The sequence below is a fragment of the Notamacropus eugenii genome, chromosome 4 (assembly GCF_028372415.1).
Source record: "Notamacropus eugenii isolate mMacEug1 chromosome 4, mMacEug1.pri_v2, whole genome shotgun sequence".
Taxonomy (NCBI): Eukaryota; Metazoa; Chordata; class Mammalia; order Diprotodontia; family Macropodidae; genus Notamacropus; species Notamacropus eugenii.
Genome location: NC_092875.1, coordinates 430,991,266 through 431,013,259, shown reverse-complemented (window position 1 = coordinate 431,013,259; position 21,994 = coordinate 430,991,266). Strand labels below are relative to the sequence as shown.

At 34.4% G+C, this 21,994-nt stretch overlaps 1 protein-coding gene across 14 annotated transcripts in view; it reads left to right on the top strand.

The window, feature by feature from the left end:
• The window catches only part of ZNF532 (zinc finger protein 532), a 118,181-nt gene that overhangs the window by 82,378 nt on the left and 13,809 nt on the right, over nt 1–21,994 (top strand). For all 14 annotated transcript variants that reach the window (XM_072605938.1, XM_072605937.1, XM_072605934.1 and 11 more), the window contains 2 exons: nt 4,528–4,690; nt 8,072–8,353. In XM_072605938.1, coding sequence (XP_072462039.1) covers nt 4,528–4,690; nt 8,072–8,353 — 445 coding nt within the window. The remainder of the gene's footprint in view (nt 1–4,527; nt 4,691–8,071; nt 8,354–21,994) is intronic.

Sequence of the window (21,994 nt, the reverse complement as noted above, 5' to 3'; positions counted from 1 at the left end):
CTGCCCTGATAAAGGGTAATTATGACAAAAAATGACAAAAATTATAAAGTTTTGGACATTTGAAGAAAATGTCAACAATCAAGGCTTAAAAGAAAATCTCTAGATCTACTAATGCATAGTGTTACCTGGAAGGCAGATAGAGGATTCCATAGTATGTGTGGGTGGGTGGGTGGGGGAGCAGGTTTGCAGTAGTTACTTCAGTGGCAATGATGTAATCTATAATAGTAACTCATGTTGATACAATGTTTCAGGTTTAGGAAACACTCTCCCCACAATAACCGGTACAACACTATTACAGTGCTCCAGTTTTCAAATGAGGACTCTGAGACTCACAAAGGTCACATAATTTGTCTTCTGCAGGATTTTTTAACACAGATTTCCCAAGTCCAAATCCAGTATCCAAGTCTGGTAATAGAGGGAATGTGCTAGAACATGCTGGTTTGCCTTAAAAAAAAAAAAAAACTAGTTATTTTTGATAGGAAAAAATTTGATTCACTATTTTAAAATTTTAGGAACTATATTTCAGCAGCTCCTACTTCCCAAGCCCAATACATAAACAGATCCAATGCAGACAGAATAACTAGTAATAATAACTTTTCTACCATAAATATCAGAGCCTGGCACAAAATTAAATTTATTTTAACACAGCAGGTATGTTTCATGTATATGATCATAAACTCTAAAATTTTACTTCATAAGTGATTACAAAATCATAAAAGATGTACTAAAAATAAAAAGTATTGTGCTGAGAGGCTTCTAACAAGGTAGCTTTTTCAGTGTTCATTTCATTTACTAAAAAGGATGATAGAAATAGCTTTTCATTATGCCTGAATTCAGCCTTTGTGACTGTAGCCATGTAGAAGTGTAAAATTTACGTTATAGATTTGTTTAGTGTAATATGCAAAAATCATGACAAAATTGCTTGAGTTTAAAAAGTCTCATCTGTGGTTTCTTTTGAATTTAATAACTTTTAAAAATAAGCATAGGTAGCTTGTCTTTTCTCAAATCTTTTGAGTTATAAAGTTATTCAAAAGTAAACAGATTGTCCCTACTAGGGTAATAATATCCTCCTCAACTAGCTTCTCCTCTGTTTTAGTTTCACAGATGTATAAGTGATAGGACAATATGAAATACAAAATCATGATTATCTTATGTTTTATAGTCTGTCTGTCTTTGTAAGTCCCTTGAACAAGGGCTATCTCAGCAAGTTACGATGAGGTCATATGACATTTAATTTTAGTGTGCATGTAAAAACTCATCTTAGTTGATTAATTCTTTGGACCTCTTACAACAACACAATTTTTTCCCACATATAGCTAACCATTAGGATTCCAGAAAGGTGGAAGACATATAAAATGCACACTGAAATAAAGAATTTTTCAACTAGTCATTGATCCCAAATAGAGCTGTTTATCTTTCACCATGCCTCAGAATGTGATGTGCTCATCATCTTGGATCCTTTTTTTTGAGGGAAAACAGAAGGGGTGAAGGTTGACAGTTATATGAACTCATATTTGGAAGCACTAAATCTCTTTGTTCTGAGACTTTGTTATAATGCTTGCTTGTTGAGGGAGGAGATGAGGAGGATGAGGATTCATAACCATATTAAACTTATTAAGTTTAGGCAGAACTTGAATCATTTAGTACAGTGAATTAAATTGTCTTCCATTAATTGAAACCATAGTGAATCATTAAGTCATATTTTAGGGTAAGCACACTACAGTCCTTTATTCCATAGTGATAGTTTAAATTAGTGTTTTGCTATCTTTGCTAATCTTGTTTTCCATGATAAATATAAGAATTTATTTTAGAAAAAGTATGTGGTTTTAAGGAATTTATTATATATAAACTAGAATAAGGGAAAATATATTCAGAAATATTATCGCAAAGTTTATATTATATTATATGAATTGGTTTATTAATTCAACACCATTTTTATTTTTCTAAAATGATTTTTTTCTTATTTCTAGTAATGAATGAGTAAAGCCATAGTTTCATTAACCTCTCTACCTCACTTGAATAAATGTTAATTGTGTTTTTAAAATATATTCTACTTATACCACTATAATTTAAACAAATAAAAATTAAGAAACATGATTTATTATATGAAAACATTTAAAAATAGGAGATAATTGATGAAGTTAAGCAAATTCTCAAAATTTATTCTAGGTTTGTGATGCCAAATTTTTGCAATATAGTTAATAACATTTGCATGTTATTTTGAGATTTTTAATGGTGGCATGGAGAAATTTTATTTTGATAAGGCCAATTTTATTCATAAAATTTAAATATTGACTCATTACTTTTTAAAAGATTACATATGGAAAAACAGAGAAATAGGCACTTGCATGGTTTAACTAATTATATTACATTCTAGTGGTAAAAAGGGATGGTATCAGTAATATGTATATAGTAGACACCAAACAAAAGTGTGAATTTTGAGGAAAGTTTTGAGTGCATTAGATCATCCCTAGGATTAATTAAAGACTATGTTGTTTGCCTGTTGAAGTAAATTAATAGGCCAAGGATATATAATTTTATCATTGTGGAGTACTCTCATTTGAGATTACAACCAGCCCATGATTTCGTTGATAAGTCTTGGGCAATTGCTTGGTCCCATAGGATTTAAGTGACTTGCTTAGGGTCACAGAACAAGCAGGTGCCAGAAATGAGATTTGAACCAGTTTTTCTGTCTTCCAGCCTGGCACTTTACTATGTCTCCTACTAGTTTAATTTGCCTTGTGATTTTTATTTTTTCTAATGGGATATTTATAAAGTAGACAATTAATAAAGACAGTTGGAAGGGATGGATTTTCTTATCACCCCTATGCCTTATCCAGGATTAGATACAGGGGTGGGGAACCTGTGGCTTTTAGGTCAAGTGCAGCCCTTTGACCGAATCTCAGGACCTAGAGGGCTACATGTGGTCTGGAGGCCACAGGTTCCCCACCCTTGGAATATTCCCTGAGAGGCAAAGAGGTATAATTTTATCTACTTAACTAGAATTTTTATGATGCTTTGAAGGAGGAGGAAAAAGTACCAGAAAATACCCAACTAAGTAAGTCCTGTGATCTTTCTCTGCCTTCAAAATTCTACCTCCCCCCAAAAAGAATCAAATAGCCTATTGTTCTTTCTGTAAGTACAACACTTTTGAATATAATTGCACCATTTTCAGTGTAATGTAAATGTTAGACTAGATCCTAAAAATTTTTATAAATAGCTAACAAATACTTTTTTACATGAGACATCTGATTTGATAAATGTAAAATTTTAAGAAAATACTACCAAATTAGAATTATAAATTAATCACATCAGAAGATAAAAGTTCTAGCAACAGCAAAATTCCTATAAAAGACTATTTCAAGACAGAGAAATTGTCCATTAAGGGTTTCAAGCACAGGCAAGAATCGCCTTGTGGAACACTAGAATTTGTATTTTTGTGTGCCTATTCCCTTAGCTTTCTCTGTAGATGAACCAAGGGGGGCTCCTACCCTTCCCCCTACTTCTTTCATTCCGTGACCTTCACATTCCTGCTTTCTCAATCAGCTTCCCTCAGTGCCCCATAGAATTCTTTGTGCCTGTTCCCACAGCCCTTCAAAGAAAGTTCAGGTTCTCATGGGGCCTCCCATGAGGACCAACATGAACTAGAACAATGGCTGACAGAAGGGTCCCCTACTGTGGGTAGAACCATTGACAAGTGACTGATAAAATCCCTTTCAAGAGAAAGGTTGGTGGTAGGAAGAACTGGAGGTCAGAACTCCTCTAGACAATTCTTGTCTGGGGCATCGCTGGTAAATGATGATGGGTGGCAGAGGTGATGATCACTGAGATTCAGAATATATTAAAAATTGCCTAGTAGTCCTCTTAAATGAGATAGATGGTTTTTAATAGGGATTAGTATAACTGTTCAAAATAAAATAATCTTTTGGTTCTTGAAAACCTCTTAATGACATTTATATATTGTCTGCTTTCTTCGTAAAAGAATGGTTATTCACTACAGTGAGGCTAGACACAAGTTTTGGGTTTTTTTTTTAGTTTAAAAAAAATTCCATTTTATGAACTCAGGCAGATAGAGGATAGCAGTTCACTTAGACCATTTAGCAAATTTTATTAATCAAGACCAGGATACCAACACTCAGAGATAATGTAGTCATGGAACTATCCTTTATGCTCAAAAGTAACTTTAAAGGATCACGGGTGTGCCTGTTTGTTGAACTCTTAGTAGTCCAAAACCTCAGGCCAGTGCTTCTTTATAAATCTGTAAGAGGGGAAAAGGTCGTTATTTTTGACTTCTAAGATCAGGTAGTTTTACTCTTTCCTTGAATGACAAAGTTGATCAGATGTTGACTGATAACAATTTCCTTTAAAGTTTTTGTTCCTTAGCCAAGCTGTGTTGTTAATTTTATCATGTTTGTTTGTTCTCACTGTGCCTCTGCTTCCTGAAAGCAAAATTGTAAAGTCTCAGTTCCTTTGATTTGAGCAATCAGGCTGACTGACATTATTTTACCACACTTCTTCTATTTTTAGAATAATATATAAATGTTCCATGTGTGACACTGTGTTTACTCTGCAAACCTTGCTGTATCGCCACTTTGACCAACATATTGAAAACCAGAAGGTGTCTGTTTTCAAGTGTCCAGACTGTTCTCTTTTATATGCACAGAAGCAACTTATGATGGACCATATCAAGGTGTGTGGGCATCTATCAACTCCTATCCTTTAAATTAATTGGCAGATACGTTCATTGGTTATAGATTGAGGCTGTAAATTGTTTAAAAGTACGCACTACCAAGGATAGGTATGGATGCAAGGTATTAATTATTCAGGAGTAACCTGCAGACTTTTGTAATCAATTGAAATATGAAATGTTTTTTAAAAAAATTTGAGTAGTCAGCAGATGACTTGAATTGAGTTGTCAGTAGATAACCCAAATTTCAGCAAAAATGAACATTAAATTGTAATTCTGTAAAATGACTTTTTAAAAACACAGCATTCATTTTAGTGGAAATTCTAGTTCTGAATATTATTATTGAATATTTACTGAGGAGTGGCAGTGTGCTATTTCCACATACATCATAGAAGCATGCACTATACATGCCTAATGAATTTGTAGAGAACACTTTGACGTAGATGTGAGTATGTATATATGTAGAAAAGTGAAAATTTTTCTTGATTATTACCTAAGTTGTTAAATTCTCATTTTAGTATTATTCATCCCTTGATCTTTTTAGGTTCTTTCTTTGAAGTCTGCAAATAAACTGGCCAATAAATGACCTATTTGGACTTTTCAGAAAAGGTACAGGCATCTAAGTGCACTTGGAGTTACTTAGACTTCTCCCAAAAGGCCAGTGTTTTAGTCTCAGAATTTTCCAGTGATAAGTCTGACTGGTTAAGCAATCTTGTTTGGTATGTGATTAGGGGATGATACCCTTTATTGGGTACTCAGACATACTAAAAGCATATTTTTTTCAGAAGGAAAATAAGTAGTCCTGAATTTCCATAGATTGAAGGTCTTATTTCTTAAAAAAAAAAATATAGAATTTTTTTTTTTTTTAAATTCCAGCATGATGCTTCAGTTGGAAACTGGGTAAAATTTCATAACTTCAGACAGGCCACTTTTAAAAGCACATGAGGTCCCTGATTTATTCTAGGCTTTTGTCACTCGATGAATAGATATTTAGCCTTTGAAGGCCCCTGTTTGGAAGGTGACCGAACAGTGCACATTGGAGGTAGGCAGTTATTTCACAAAACCTAGTCATGCCCTTCTGAGATTGCAGTATGTCTTTGGCTAGGGACTGGTTGTGGCAAGACAAAATGTAAATTAAGTGAACTAAAGATTAATTCCACATCTTCACTTTTCATTCACTAAAAAGTCATTTTTCAAGGGACCATCTGCTTATGAAAAATTCTTTCACAGAAGTCTTAAAGAGGGAAATAAAAACTTAATTGCTACTGCATATTTGAATATAAAATTAATGAGGGGAAATTACAGGCAGATATTTTAAAGAGGGTTTTAAATGTATTTTCTTTCTAGAACACATCTTTAAATCTATACATAGGGTCATCATTGGGTTGTTGTGGTTAAGTCTGTTATATTCATTGTGAATCTGGAGGAATGAATATGAGTATCTAGGAAATGGAGATGGAAAAGGAGTGGTAAAATCTAATGGGCACAAGGAGGAAGTATATTTTAATTTGTCTGAGTTTTCACAGACAGAGCTGCAGGATACAGAAACAGTAAGAATATTCTCTTGCTATTCTCATTTCATGTATATTCTATACTACTAAATTTATTTGGGGGAGATGATAGGAAAAGACATAATATTTCAAGAAGTACATTGCTGCCCCTTCCAGCCATTAAAAAATACATATTAGCATCACATGCCATCTCACTGAATTGCCACCAAAAATTTCTTTACCTGTGTAGATCCTTATACAAAAGGAATTAATCATTATGCAAAAGGAATTAATCAAGAATAGGAGAGAGAAAGCATTTCTTTTTCTCTTCATTTATTTACTCCAAGGTGGATCTTTGCTAGTTCAATTTAATTCAAAATTCCATAAATTTTCAACCCTTGCATCCCTATTTTGTCACATATACTTTAAACTAAGATCACATTAATAGAATTATTACTTTTGTAGCATCTAGGGAAAAGTAACTTTTAAATGTATTTTGTTGAAATTCTATATAAAAGCAAATGTTACTAAATGAATAATATTTTTGTTAAATGTACAAAATTGTCAAATGTTGGAAAGTATAATCATTTTTTCCTTCATACATTGTCCCCCTCTTTTCCCTGTCAGAATTTCTCATTTATTTTCTTTCGATATTATGGTTACCAAGTTATAGTTTAATCTAAGAGAATTAGTTCTTTATTCACTATTCATATTTTGAAGTTAGAGTATATTATAGATTTTTAGGAGCATTTTTTTTTTGGTTTTCCTTTGTATTTTAAGTGATTTAAAAGAAATCTTGGACTTTGAAGAAAGTTTACATTAACTTTTGAGTATGAAAATGTATGGCTTATATTCGGCCATTCAGACACAAAAGGAATAGGTCTTTCAGTTGAAAAAGAACCTAGTACATAGCCTTTGGATGTCTCTTAGCTATTTGAGATCATGTGCGGCAAGGCTAGATGGAAATTTACCTTTGTACTTTCTATGAAGAAAAGGTTTACTAAAAGTGAATTCATCAGTCTGTTTAGAAACCTTTTTGTATGCTTGTTATCTGCAGGGCACATTGTTAGGAATTGTAATTTAGCTTGCACAGAGGCAAGTAGGTATAGTACACTACTGAGTGAATTGGAATCAAAATGATTTTCATTCAAGCCCTATCTCAGACTCATACTAGCTTTGTGACCCTCACCAAGTCATTTAATCTGTTAGTGCTCTCTGCATTTCTTTAAGATTATAAGTTACTTATGTTTAACCTATCTGCATCAGTGAAAGGGAGTTTACATACCAGGAGTGTACCACACCAATGAAATCACAAGTCCACACTGAAAAAGCCTTAGTACGAATTATAACAAAGCAAAATCAGGGAGAAAATGGTTAAAAATTCCAGGAGGAGAAGCCATTTTACACAGTTGGAAGAATTTTAGAAGTATCAAAATAGATTTGGAGAAGATTCTTTTATGCCACAAATTGAAATTAATAAAACTAGTCTTTTCCCCAATCACATCCCTGCTAACTAACTTGAATCATTTAGGTTTATCATAGCTTAATAATCTCCCCTCTCCTTTTTTTCAAAGAGAACTGCCACACATCAGTGGAAAAATAGAGTACCAAGATTAGGTTTGGACCAGGTTTCTTTTAATTGCAAAACTATTTTTGATTATATGGAATTAAAATAGGTAATTTGTAGTAGCCTCTGAAGTATTCCTTTGTACCCCCTTTTTTGTTGCAAATTTTTTTTTAAAATTAAGTTTACATATCTTAATTTCTCATAATTTAAAGGAGTATGTTTAGGAAAAGTGTTTTACAAACTAACAATAAACTGATAACTATGCATTCTTTTAAATAAATTTTTATATTTTTAGTGATGTGATTTCTACATTTTTTCCCAACGTAGTCTATGCATGGAACATTGAAAAGTATTGAAGGGCCTCCAAACTTGGGAATAAACTTGCCCTTTAGTGTTAAGCCTACAACTCAAAATTCAGCCAGCCATAATAAAGAAGACCCAAAATCCATCAATGGGAAAGAGAAGCTTGAAAAGAAATTGCCATCTCCTGTGAAAAAAGTAGCTGAAGCCAAGAAAGTAGCCAACCCAGGATGGACTTGCTGGGAGTGTGACCGCCTGTTCACTCAGAGAGATGTTTACATAACCCACATGAGGAAAGAACATGGGAAAGTAAGTAAAATGATAAAATTTCTTCTACTTTTAAATACCTTTTACCTTTAAAAATGGAAAGAATGCTGGAGCAGAAATCAGGACACCAGAATTTGTACTGCAGCTTGCTCTTAGCTATGTGATCTTAGACAAGGCACTGAAGGAGTTGAACTAGATGCATTTCATTTATGGCATTTTGTGAGTCCATAGGTCTTATTTATATTTATTTTTTAGCATTGATATCTGAACTGTATTCTTCTGCCAACCTAATTTTTTTTGAACTGAGGAGTTTGAAAATACGGAGAAATATTCTGAGACATAGTCACAGGAAAAAATGAGAAATCATAATTTAGTTCTGAATCTTGAGATTTGTCTCTCCTTCTATACCAGGGATCAAAGAAGAAAATTAATTGATGGTCATACACAAGGGAAATACACATATTTTTGTTGTGTGGGTTTATGAGTGGGGTTTTTTAATCTTCAAGTCACATAATTTTTAAATGAGATCAGGTATTGATGTTAACACAGAACATAAATAAATGTGTGCCCTTTAAATAAAAGTATCAAATTTTAAAATGTTTCTATACTATAATCTATTTAGAGGAAATAGCATTCAAGATGGGGAAAGGAAGAAAGGAAGGGAGAGTGGGAACAAGAAAGAAAGGGAAAGAAGAAGAGGTCTGTGGGAGACAGTGCAGGAGGGGAAGAGACTGTGAGAGAGGACACTACTTTATATTTCATTTCTCCAGGGGATCTTACTGAAGTTGATATTCCTTCCAGTGATACAGATTACAGTGCTTCCACTCTTGCTTTCCATAGTTAATCTATGGAGGCTTGTCCAACATTCCAATATTCTTCCTCTCTAGGTCTTTTAATATCACCAGGGTACCAGAGTCATCCTATTACCCCTTGCTCTTGATTCATGACCGACCCACCTCCTTTTCTAATCATATAGTCCCTGGATATCTTTAATGTCATTTATTGTGTGGAAGTCATCATTTGCAATATAATGCAGCCTAATCATACCCACCAGATATTTCTCCATTGCTCTTTGTATCACATGAAATTTTGGTTCTTTGAAGATTGTGTTCCAAGATTTATTGCTCAATAGCAATTGAAGAATATTGGTATTAAAAATATGAGTTTCCATGTTTTGACCATTGAGAGCACAACACAGTTTCAAAAATTCAATCTAGTTCCACTCTCTTTTTTTTTTTTTTCCAATTCAATACTAGGCAGAACTTGGTGTCCATGTTATGTGGACTTAACTCAGTAGTCTATCCAAAAAATTGTATGGTATATCCTACAAAAGACATTCTTGATTCATATTTTTTTTCCTCTGTAGATTGTTAGGCTGATATTTTTGTTTTTGAGTGGTTCTGAAACTCATTGAGAAGGCTCTGTAGAGTTGTAAGCTTTGGTACAGTCAGTATAATATGATGTGCAGACAGTAACATTGGAAGCTCCTCAACATCTATACCAAAGCATTCTTCCATTTGGATTTTGTAAAAGATATTCTTTAAGGCACTGATAAAATACTTTCATGGTGCATTGGTATCCTGTTTTATGCCTTGCTTGATATGGATACTCATAGGGTCGTTGAGGAAAACTGTTTTAGTTTACTTCTAAGGTACTAGAAGTACCAAATAACCTTTCAGCTCTAGATAAAGAAATACATTATGAAATCAAATGTCTTTTATGTTAATATATACAAGCTGAATCTTATATTCTCTACAACTTCCATTAATTATGGATATAAAAGTATTATCTGATATAGAAAACCATATATGAAAGCCCTTTTATTTCCTTCATTTATTCTCATAAAGGAAACTCTTGATATGTATGTGCATATTGTTCTTACTAAGATTTTATAGAGATGAGATTGTGATGTGTTATAATGCTTACTAATGTCATCTCGATCACTTTTTTTTATGATCCAGTGCCTTATATTCCTCCCCCTCATCATTTGACATTTTTGCATCTTCAAATTTTTCAGATGTTTTTAAAATGAATGCTTCAGTGCTTTCAAAATTATGTTTGCCTGTCACATATATATCCTGTATGCACTTGATCAGATCCACTCTTTCGTCCATCTTTTAAGTGTTACTTCTGTTTCATTCATTCACTTATACGCATATATGCACATTTATACACACAAACTCCAAATGTGGCTCCCTTGTCACCAAAATGATGAAAACATTTTGTTTTCACTAGAGAAAGACTCAAGTCTTTTGCATTTTGTGATTGTGTTGCTTGCCTGACACTTTCTTCATGTGCTCTTACAGTGATTGGACTTAGTTGCATTTTACACCGTTTTCTGCAAACTTGTTTTTCACTTCATTGGTCTTTATTGTTTTGTGAGATGATATCACGTGTGCTCTTCCAGTGTCCTCTTCACATTTTGCAAACATGTTTGTAATTTGAACTAATATTGCCCTTGGCATCTATGTCTCTCTGCTTAGCAAGGATATCAGATGTTTCTAGATGGAGGTGTTTTCTAAATTCTTCTAATCTTCTTGACGTAGAATGTGTTTTATCTGGTTAAACTTCTAAAAAAAAATGGTGATAATCATTTAGCATCAGTGTAGTTTCTATATTCCCTTTTTTCCATCAATACCTTATTTGAATAAAATAATTACGATTGTATACAAAATTTCCCCCATCTTTATATCTTTTTTCTGATATGATATTGATTTTAACATTTGCTTTAGCTAATTGAAGGTCTCCTTGCACACAGACAGCTGGTTCTAAAATCATTCTCACATTAGAGTCTAATCACTTCCACTCTGTTAAGATAGTTAGGTTTTATTTTTTGTCATGTTTTTTTGAGTCCATATCCAGCACCTTCCAATTGTTCTTGGAGAAAGTATTCAACATATACCCTTGTGAGATGTTTGCATACTCTTTGATGTTTTTCATTTCTTGATCCTGTCCATATTTTTCAGTATACTTTTTGCCCTCATGTCCTGTGTTCACCTTTCTCTTGTAATTCTCAAGTATCAATACATATACTGACTTGGTTTGGAAGCTCTTGTCAAGTTGTGGGTTTTTATTGTTGTTATGGTGGTGGTTTTGTTTATTTGTTTTAGTAGGCGAGGGTTAGAATTTCATCCCAGTTCTGATTGAATACAGTATAAAAAGAGAAAACAGAATCAAAGGACCTGGCTTCAGATATATTCTTTGTTTCTTAGTAGTTGTTGAGAAAATCCCTTAGTAATTTTCTCTTGGTAATCTCTCAGTAATTCAAGTCAATAGACGTTAACTTTTTTCTGTCAGCATAACTCTGTGCTATGCCTGAGATAGATTTAAAAAAAATTAAAGTCTTGCTTACTTTCTTTGTGGAATTTAGAATCCAGTGACACGTACAGAAAAACTATAATGAAGTAATAATATGAGGTTGCTATAGAAGGGGATGTACAAGCAGAGTTGTGCTGTAGGAGAGCTGAGATAGGAAAAGTGAGGGAAGAATTCCTGAAAGGAGAAGCATTTGAAGTGAACTTTAAAGGTAGGTAGAACTTCACCAGTAGAAGAGTTTGAGAGAATCTAGGTGTAGGGAACAGCACAGAGTCATGGAGGAAGGAGAGGCCAGGAGTAAATATGGAAAGTGATAAATTTCCTGATTTGCCTGGAGTAAAGATTTTATGGAGAAAATTTATATGGGATGAGGCTGAAAAGGAATGTTTTGCCAGATTATGGAGGTCCTTGAAATCCAGGCAATGTAATATAACTAATAGATATTGGGGGGGAAAGACAAAGATAAAAAAGATATGACTTACAGTATTCCAGGAGCTTATTGGTAGTAATATATCAAAGATGTAAAATTATACTTCTTCAAAAAAATGAAAACAAATGGTCTTTTTAAGCAGGTTGTAAAACAAAATAGATATTTCAGTGAAACAAGCAGAAATTATATAAAAATATTTTTCAACATTGAAAACTAATTTGGATCAATAAACATTGTAGATATAAACAATTGATGTTGAAAGAATAACTTGAACAAAATGTTCCTAGAATGGAATTTAATTCTTAGGTAGTTTTTTTCCTTTAATCTTTACCATTGATAACATTATGTGTATGTTTGTACCTACATGTATTAATTAGTATGTGTGAAAGTATGAACAAATGAAATAAAAGGGAGAAAAATGTGTGATATTACAGAATTTGGAAATCAAAATTGAAAGGTGAGGCCATGCCTTCTAGAATAGTGATTTATTCTTACTGATAATGATTTGGATCACAAGTTAAACTATATGTGTATTCTGATCTAAGAAAGAGGTTTAAAAAAACCAAACAAACCCAGCAACACAAAATGTCATTGTTAGCTTAGCCAATTTTATCCTGCCATGTAAGTCCCATTGAATGATTTCATTTACCTCACCACCATCTCCTTCCTTTCCCCCACTGATCTGAAATTATATGACTGCAGTCTTTTTTGCGAAGGTCTGATTTGACTCTGATTAAATTAAGTACTATAGATATGTTAGAACAAGTTCAGAGAAACTTTTAACCTATGTGCCATAAATGTATAAATGGCTTCAATAGTGCAATTGTGTGTGTGTGTGTGTAAGTGTGTGTAAGTAATGGTGAATAATTTGGTCCCATTCAGCCAACAGAAGAGCTTGCAATTCTTTAAATCATGTAATACGTGATGACCTCAAAGAGCTGTGAGATTAAGCTTTTCAAGTCAATCTTTGCATTCATCCTCTACCCACTGATAATAGATGCCTCCTTGCTCAGCATTATTATTAAACCTGTACAGGTATAATACAGTACATTTTCTTTCTTGTTTTATTCCCATACCAAGGTTATTAGTTTAGAAGTTATGTTTTACAATAATTTCACTTCTAAAAATCTACTGTTCTTTTTTTAAGTTCAGGTATTTACATTGAACTTAATATAAATAATTTTACATGTTGCATAACTAAACTACTCTGTGTATACATTTTTGATTTCCAAACTTTTTCACTGATCCTACACCGAAATCCATTTCAGATGTTTTACTTACATACTTTCTCCTGTAAATACTAATGGACATTTGCATTGAATCAAATATTTTTCTTTTTTGACAGATTTGCCATTAATGTTTTTAAAGATTGAATCTGTTCAAAAACACTTTAGGAGTATAAATTACTGGCTTAGAATTGTTACTCTTTTCAGAACACATTTTTAAGTGTACAGCATAAAAAATGAGTCATTAAAATAGCAGTGATTTTCTAAATACTGGCTTTTATTTCCCCTGTACTCAGTGGTTTACAAAATGACTAATAGTAATTTTAGATACGCATTTCCATGGATAGAAGCTGGTGTGGCCATTTTTACTGAAAGTCTGTCTGGTTTGTGGAATGCAGTACAAGGAGAAAATAAACTGGTTTATACTGAATGATTTTCTTTTTTCTTTTCTGGTCAAAGCCTTTATTTTAATGGTAGTTTGCTTTCTAAGGTGTACATTTCACTAATATGAAAATTGTCACCTGTAGAATACCAGTTGAAGTAATGAACAACACATTTAAGGGGGAGTTGGTATTTTCAGAACAAGGCAACTTTTGAGAGATTTTTAGGTTACTGAAAAGGTAAGAGAAAGAATTTTTTTTTTTTTGCATAGAACACTGGTAAAAATCAATTTGAAATGAAACACAACCTTTCAGATAAAAATGATTGAGGAGAGTCACAGACTTTTGAGAACTTGAGAGAAAACTTCCTCTGACGATGAATGTATTGAGAGGGCCTATTTGAAAACCATCCGCTTTTGATGGTTTCAGAAACACTTGGGAAGACTTGTACAAATGGATACAAAGTGAAATGAGCCGAACAAGGAGAATAGTTTATACAATGATGATGATAATATAATGACAAACAACTTTGAAAGATTTAAGAATTATGATCAATGCAGTGACCAGCCACAATTCTAGAGGACTCATGATGAAGCATGCTATCCACTCCCATATGTAGAGCTTATGGAATTGGACTGAGATTGAAAAATCGTTCCTTTTCCTTCTTTTTTCTTTTTGACATGGCTAATGTGAGAATTTATTTTGCATGATTATATTTGTAATGAGTTATTTTTCTTGCTTTCTCAATGAGTAGGGGGAGAGCAGGGAGAGAATTTGGAACTGAAAAAAATATAATTCAGTTTTTAAAATCTCATTCCCTTCATCATTTCTTATAGCACAATAATATTCTATCACATTCCTGTCCCATAACTTGTTTAGCCATCCCTCGGTTGATGGATGTTCCCTCTGTTTCCAATTCTTTACCAGTGCAAACAGAGCTCCTTTAAATATTTTTGCACATTTGGAACTTTTTCTTTCTTTTCTCTCTTGTAATAGAGACCTAGCAACATCCTTAGACTGATATTTCTGGGTCAAAGACTGTGCATAGTTTAAAAATCTTTGGGGCATAGTTCCAAATTTTTTTCCCAAGGTGGCAGAACCAGTTCACAGTTCAAAGTTCAACTATATGTGTGCAAGTTCTTTTAGAAATTTGGTTGTAGACTTAGGGTATAGACTTATTAATGAGTTCACAGGCTCAAAGGTTATAGTCAGTTTTGTAGTTCTTTATGAAGCATTGCTAAGATTGCTCTCTAAAAAGTCCCACCAAATTATAATTCCAACAGTTGTAATAGAGTGCCTATTTCCCCACACTCCTGACATCATTGAAATTTTTCATTTTCATTTTTTTTGCAACATATTGGATAATGACATGGTGACCTTAAAAGTTATTTTAAACTTAGTTTTTCGTATTGTTTGACTTATGTTTCCACTTTTGTAAATTATTTCTGTTCTTTGCTATCTATTGAGGATTGGGCATTAACTCTTACGCATTTGTATGAATTCCTCAAAGAATCTGGATTTCGGGTTTTTGCCAAATGTATTTCCTGCCAAGAATTTTAAACTTTCACTTTTTAAAATTTATTTTTGTTGTGCAGAATTTTAAAAACATTTACATAGTGGAAACCATCTATTTTTCTTCCAATAATGTTTCCATTTGAAAATAAATTAGAAAATGTACCTCTTCTTCAAGTGTGATAAATATTATCCTTTTTAATTCTTTTTTTAGGAGTCAAATCCAATTTTTTAAAATTTATTTATTTAACTGTTAACATTCATTTTCACAAAATTTTGGGTTCCAAATTTTCTCCCCATTTGTCCCCTCCCCCCTCCCCAAAACGCCGAGCATTCTAATTGCCCCAATCACCGATCTACCCTCTCTTCTAACGTCCCTCCCTTCGCTTGTCCCCATCTTCTCTTTTGTCCTGTAGGGCCAGATAACTTTCTATACCCCATTACCTGTATTTCTTATTTCCTAGTAGTAAGAACAATACTCAACAGTTGTTCCTAAAACTTTGACTTCTAACTTCTCTTCATCCCTCCCTCCCCACCCATTCCCTTTGGGAAGCAAGCAATTCAATATAGGCCATATCTCTGAAGTTTTGCAAATGACTTCCATAGTAGTCATGGTGTGTAAGACTAACTATATTTCCCTCCATCCTGTCCTGCCCGCCATTGCTTCTGTTCTCTCTTTGGATCCTGTCCCTCCCCAAGAGTGTTGACCTCAAATTGCTTCCTCCTCCCACTGCCCTCCCTTCTATCATCCCCCCACCTTGCTTATCCCCTTCTCCCCCACTTTCCTGTATTGTAAGATAGGTTTTCATACCAAAATGATTGTGCATTTTATTCCTTCCTTTAGTCGAATGTGATGAGAGTAAGCTTCATGTTTTTCTCTCACCTCCCCTCTTTTTCCCTCCACTGGAAAGTCTTTTGCTTGCCTCTTTTGAGAGATAATTTGCCCCACTCCATTTCTCCCTTTCTTCTCCCAATATATTTCTCTCTCACTGCTTAATTTCATTTTTTTAAGATATGATCCCATCCTATTCAACTCACTCTGTGCTGTGTGTGTGTGTGTGTGTGTCTGTGTGTGTGTGTGTGTGTGTGTGTGTGTGTACTCCCACCAACTACCCAGATACTGAGAAGTTTCAAGAGTTGCAAATATTGTCTTTCCCATGTAGGAATGTAAACAGTTCAACTTTAGTAAGTCCTTTATGACTTCTCTTTGCTGTTTACCTTTTAATGCTTCTCTTCATTCTTGTGTTTGAAGGTCAGATTTTCTTTTCAGCTCTGGTCTTTTCATCAAGAATGCTTGAAAGTCCTCGATTTCATTGAAATACCATTTTTTTCCTCTGAAGTATTGTACTCAGTTTTGCTGGGTAGGTGATTCTTGGTTTTAGTCCTAGTTCCTTTGACTTCTGGAATATCATATTCCACGCCCTTTAATTTTTTTCTAATTTAAAAATGTTTATATGATTCATGCAGATGAGCTTTATTATTGTATATAATATGATATCTGGCCCTATTTTAATTTTTAATCACATTATTTCAAATTTTAAAATAATTTTATTGAATAATCATTTCTTATTATTGTATTTTATAATCTTGTGGATATTTGGTTCATTTTTCTTTATTTTCCATTCTGTACCATTGATCTACTTTTCTCTTTTGTTAATCTAGTAATAGTTTTCATAAATATCACTATATAGTATGTTTTGAAACTTGGAAGGTTGAGTCCTCTTCAGCTTACAAAAATAGTGTCCCATTTATGTTCTTGCCCTTTAGCTTTAAAATTTTTTTAATTTTTTTCTTCTAATCTCTTGTATTCACTGAAAAAAAGAAATTATACATCTTTGACAGAAAGAGCAGCTATTTATAATTTTGTACATATGGGATCTTTTCCTCCTTTTTTGCTCTCTTTGGAAAAGAGGCCAAGTAGTGGGGCTGGGGGAGGAGTGGTCGACAGACATTACATACTGTTTAAGAACTTATTGGACATAATTTCAAATTAGTTTCCAAAATGAATGGATTGTTGAGGTTCTGGATGCTGGTGACTTCGAATTACCAATGTGCCAGGTCCTACTCAAATGAATTCGACACAAGCCTTCTTAAAGCCAAAGAAAAACAAAGTTTATTAAGAATTCACCCTATTGGGTTGACTCTTAAGGAGCCTAAGCGTTTGTAAGACCTGTATTAACAAGTGGGCCAGATACAGTCTCAGCTACACAGAGTCAGATACAATCTCAGCTAGACAGTCAGAGCTGGATTGTATCTGAGTGGCTTTATGGAGGCAAGATGGAACTTACATACAGAAAAATGACTGTAGGAGGGATCTGGGGGTGGTCTGGTAGGCTAGGGTAATGGGAGGAGGGGTTTAGGGAAGGTCTTGAGAAGAAGTCCAAGGAGGACCTCAGTGGGACTGGGGTGACTGGTGAAGGGTTGGAAACAACTGGAGGCAGACAATGGAGGGCTTGAGTGGGAAGCAGGTGGGGCAATCCAGAGGTAACAGACAGTGGAAGGCCAGGCTAGGCCAAGGGCAAAAGATTTGAGTATGAAGGGCCAGGTTAAGTGGCAAGATTCAAGGGGAGTTCAAGGAGGTTCCCAGACCATCAGGACCAGTTCACAACTCTACCAATACTGCATCAGTGTGCTTGTTTTCCTAAAGTATCTAGAGCATTTATCATTTTTCTTTTTTGTAAGTTTCGTTAGTCTGATGGGTGTGAAGTACAACCTCAGAATTACTTAATTTACATTTTTCCATTAGAGAATTGGAGAATGTTTTCTTGTAGCTCTAGAGAGCTTAGATTTCTTCTTTTAAGAACTGTCTATAGTTAATAAAAATTTGATCCTTTTATCTAATAATGTAAAATAGCTCATTAATATTTTTCTTTCTAAAAATGTCTTATTGGTTAAGGTCAGATATGCAGGATAGATTACCCTGGGCTACATCACGACCTCTATTGCTTTTTGGAACTCATCATCCCTTTCCCACCTCCCTTTTCTAAGGAGTGCAAAATAGTCTTGCCTTATTTGAATGTCCTTTCCTTTGTATTTGAAGGTCATTCTCCTGATAGTTTGTAGAATTTATTGTTCCTGATATGAGTTGTTAAATTTCAGTACCATGTGTCTTGGAGTTTGCAGCCTTGGGTTTTTTTGGTTTTGTTTTGTTTTCTGGAGGTGAACTGTTTATTCTTTCAATTGGAATTTTGTTTCCTATGCTTCAACTTCCTGGGAAGTTCTCTTCTCTTATTTCCTTCATTATAGTGTCCAGGTTTTTGTCCTGTTATGCTCTTCTGGGAGACCTAGGATCCTTAGAGCTTGTCTCTGGGTATCTTGTCTGTGAGTTCACTGTGTGTTACTTGCAGAGTGAACAAATTTTCTTCTAACATTCTTGGTTTTTGCTTCCCTTCTTCTAGATTGTCCTTGTTCTCCCTTTTGTTTTCTTTGGTGCGGCTTGCCATTGCAGATTTGAGTTTTTCTATTTTTTTTTATTATTTTTACTGTGCAAGACATAAATTCTGCTCTCATAATTCTCATTTTTCTTTTAAACCACTTAGGACTAATGAGTTTCATGTTCTCTAATTTCACAGGGTCTTCTGTCTCCTCAAATGTTGTTTGATCATTTTCCTTTATATTGCAGTGTTTCTTCATAGATGACTGAACTTGTTTACTAGATTCAGAGAACATACTTCCTTCTGTTGTTGCTATTTTCCCCGTTAATTTATCTGTTTATCTTTAAAGTCTTAAGAGTTTTCTTCCTGAAATCTTTGGTACTTTCAGTTCCCTCTCTTCTTCCCTTCATTTTATTTTCCTTTTCATTTACATCCTGACTCTCTCCCCTGTGATTATGATTTCCTTGAGAGCTTGATCTCAAAGTATCTCTGATTTCTCCAGCACTGGGCAATTCATAGTTGACCAGCCTGGTCTCTCCCCTATTGACTTTAGTGTGTTCAGAATTGGCCCCCGCTGGCTGTTATGCTGTTTCCCTCAGGCTTGGTGGAATGCTACACACTCCCAATGTGCACAGTGCCCTGTTCTGGTGACCTGTCCCACTCCGGCTGTTTTTCAGTTCTCTGGCATAGCATTGGCAATTCAGAGCCTGTTTTTTCTGGCACTGATAGTTTAGAGGTTTACAGCAATGGTGCTTCTGAGTTATAACGTCTAGAAGGCTTTTGCTCCCCAAGGACTGTGACCAAGTTGGCTGTTGTGGCCTAAAAAAACTTCTGCAACCTGGAGCAGGCATTGGAAAGAGGGAGGGAGGACTGGGGCAAAGTGGTGGTTTTTGATATAAGTCTATATTGTGTCCATGAGTCTGTTAGTGCAACCTTGCTGTTGGTAGAGTGGGAACTAGGAGGAGCTCAGAGTCATGGACATTATTTCCAGGGTTTGGGGAGATTTTAAAAATCTTCTTTTGGTCTCTGGGTATCCTAGACCATAAAGAAGTTGCTGTATCTTTGGTTCATGATTTCTGTTTTGGAGAGCAGAGGGGTTATAGATATCAGAGAAAATGTTTATTCTACTATCTTTCATTCATGTGACCCACAAGTCAGTATTTTCATTAATATTATATGAGATTTATAAATTAATACGTGAAGTACTGACACCTTTATTATAATAACATATCTTAAGAATGTATAGAGGACCAGTTGTTTGGCTCTTTCTTTATGTTAAAAGAGAAAAAACTTAAAAGTTATTATATGTGTGTCTTCATAGATTAATGCCAACATACATTTAAGTTTTGTTTTTTTTTCTGGTCATTTTTATAACTGTTCTCTGTGATAAAGTTCAACCCAATGTATTATTTTGGCATGAATATGATTCTAGATTGTTAGAGGCCAGACAGATAGCACACAAGTTTGGCCAGCTTTCCAAGGTTCTACCAGACTTGGAAGACTTTAAGTATTCACCCACTGATGGACTATATTTCTGTCACTTGAAAAATATCCTGACTAAATTTGGAAAGGCTTACCATCAATTTGGTATTGTAGTACTTTTTTTAGTCAAGTCTCTTTTTTAGAACCATCTACTGATTTGTGGTTGGGGTTATAATCTCCATTGCTGGAAGCAGTGTTGACACTAATTATAAATTAGAGATCCTTATAGTGTTAAAGGTTTTGGGAATATTGCCTATTTTTCTTTCTCTTAATTTTTAGTGATATGTAAAAACAGATGATTTTCATGAATTTATCTTGTAAAATTCCCTTGCTAAAGTCATTTATTGTCTCACTTTCTTGTTGTTAACCTGGCAGAACACCCTCCAAAAAAAGAGAAAGAGAGGAAAATAGTTCTGCTGTAAATTGAACCGTTTTTATAGCATTGTTTTGGGAAGGGTCTCTAAGCTAAGAGAGCCGGGAAGAGTCAAAGATGGTAAGAGGATTAGAGAATGTGTCATGAGAATCAGATGAAAGATCTAGGGACACTTCTCTTGGAGAAGATAAGATTCGGATAGACATGGATGGGTAAAGAGTTTCTATCCATGCTTCTGTGAATGTGCAGACTGGCCTATGAGTGCTGATACTCTGAAAAGTTCTTTCATATTAAAATATTATGTGTATTTTTCCATTTTATAGGTTCTAATTACAAACCCTGAAAAGTTTAGCTACTTAATGTCTTTTATATTTATTTATTCTTTTTTTACAGCATCACACTTAACAATATATATTCATGTATCTATCTGTACAGTTACATTCATATTTTTATCAACATCTGTTAATGGGGTGGGGGGGGAGTTAAAGATCTTCCCAACCCATTAATGGGCCTCATTACCTTTTGTTAATTTCTATTGAGGCACTGGGTCAGAGCTCTGATGTGAGGTTTTACTTTGGGGCTTACTCATTGGAAGTGTTTGTTTGATCACAGGAGACTCTGGGTAGACGTTAAGGAGCCCCCAGGCTTTTAAAAACGAGATGTTGGTGTATCTCTCTGGTAACAATATGTGTATGTAATGGTCAGATAGTTGGATCTGTCTGGTGATCTTTGGTATATGTATTGCTTATGGTCAGACAGTTGAAACCCCTGTCTGTTGGTCTTTATTTCTTTGTTTGTATTTTCTCTGAAGTTCATGGTGCTGACTTTTCCCCCTGAACTAAGTGAATGACATATGTGCTTTATTAAAGTGATTGTTGACCTCTTGAAAGTTGTTTTCCTTTTAGAAAAGCAGATCTAAGAATCTGTACAGAAGGCCCTCCTGTGTAGGCTGGCATCCTTGCTGTTACACCTGCAACACTATAAATTTTAAGGACTTATTTTAGTAACAAATAATATTAATAACAAATAAATAATAGCTACCATGTATATAGCACTCTAAAGATTTGGAAAGCACTGTACGTATACTTCCTTCGATCTTCACACCAAACCTGGGAGGTAGGTGCTGTCATTATCCTCATTTTACAGATGAGGAAACTGAGGTAGAAAGATTAAGTGACTTGTTAGTCACATGGCTATAAGTATCTTAGGCAGGATTTGAATTCTGGTCTTCCTAGCGCCAGGTCTAGCACTCTTATCTACAGCACTACCTAGCTGCCCCAAGCTAGTATAGTGTTTGTGTCCAATGTAGTAAATGAGTTGGACTTAAATCCTCCACACTCTGAGGCCAGCCCCTGTGTACACACTGTGATGTCCTAGGGAAGAGAGGGGAGTCAAGGGGCTTGCATACTTGGCCCCAAAGACCAGATCTTAATTCACTTAGATTTTAGGCAAGTATTGCTGCATTTTAAATTTCATTAGAAAGCTAAATATAAAAACAAACAAAAGCCATGCATGAGAAGCAAAATACTGTACCTTCCAACAAGTAAAGAATGTGAGAAATTCTTTAAATTCAGATTTTTTTAACGAGCAG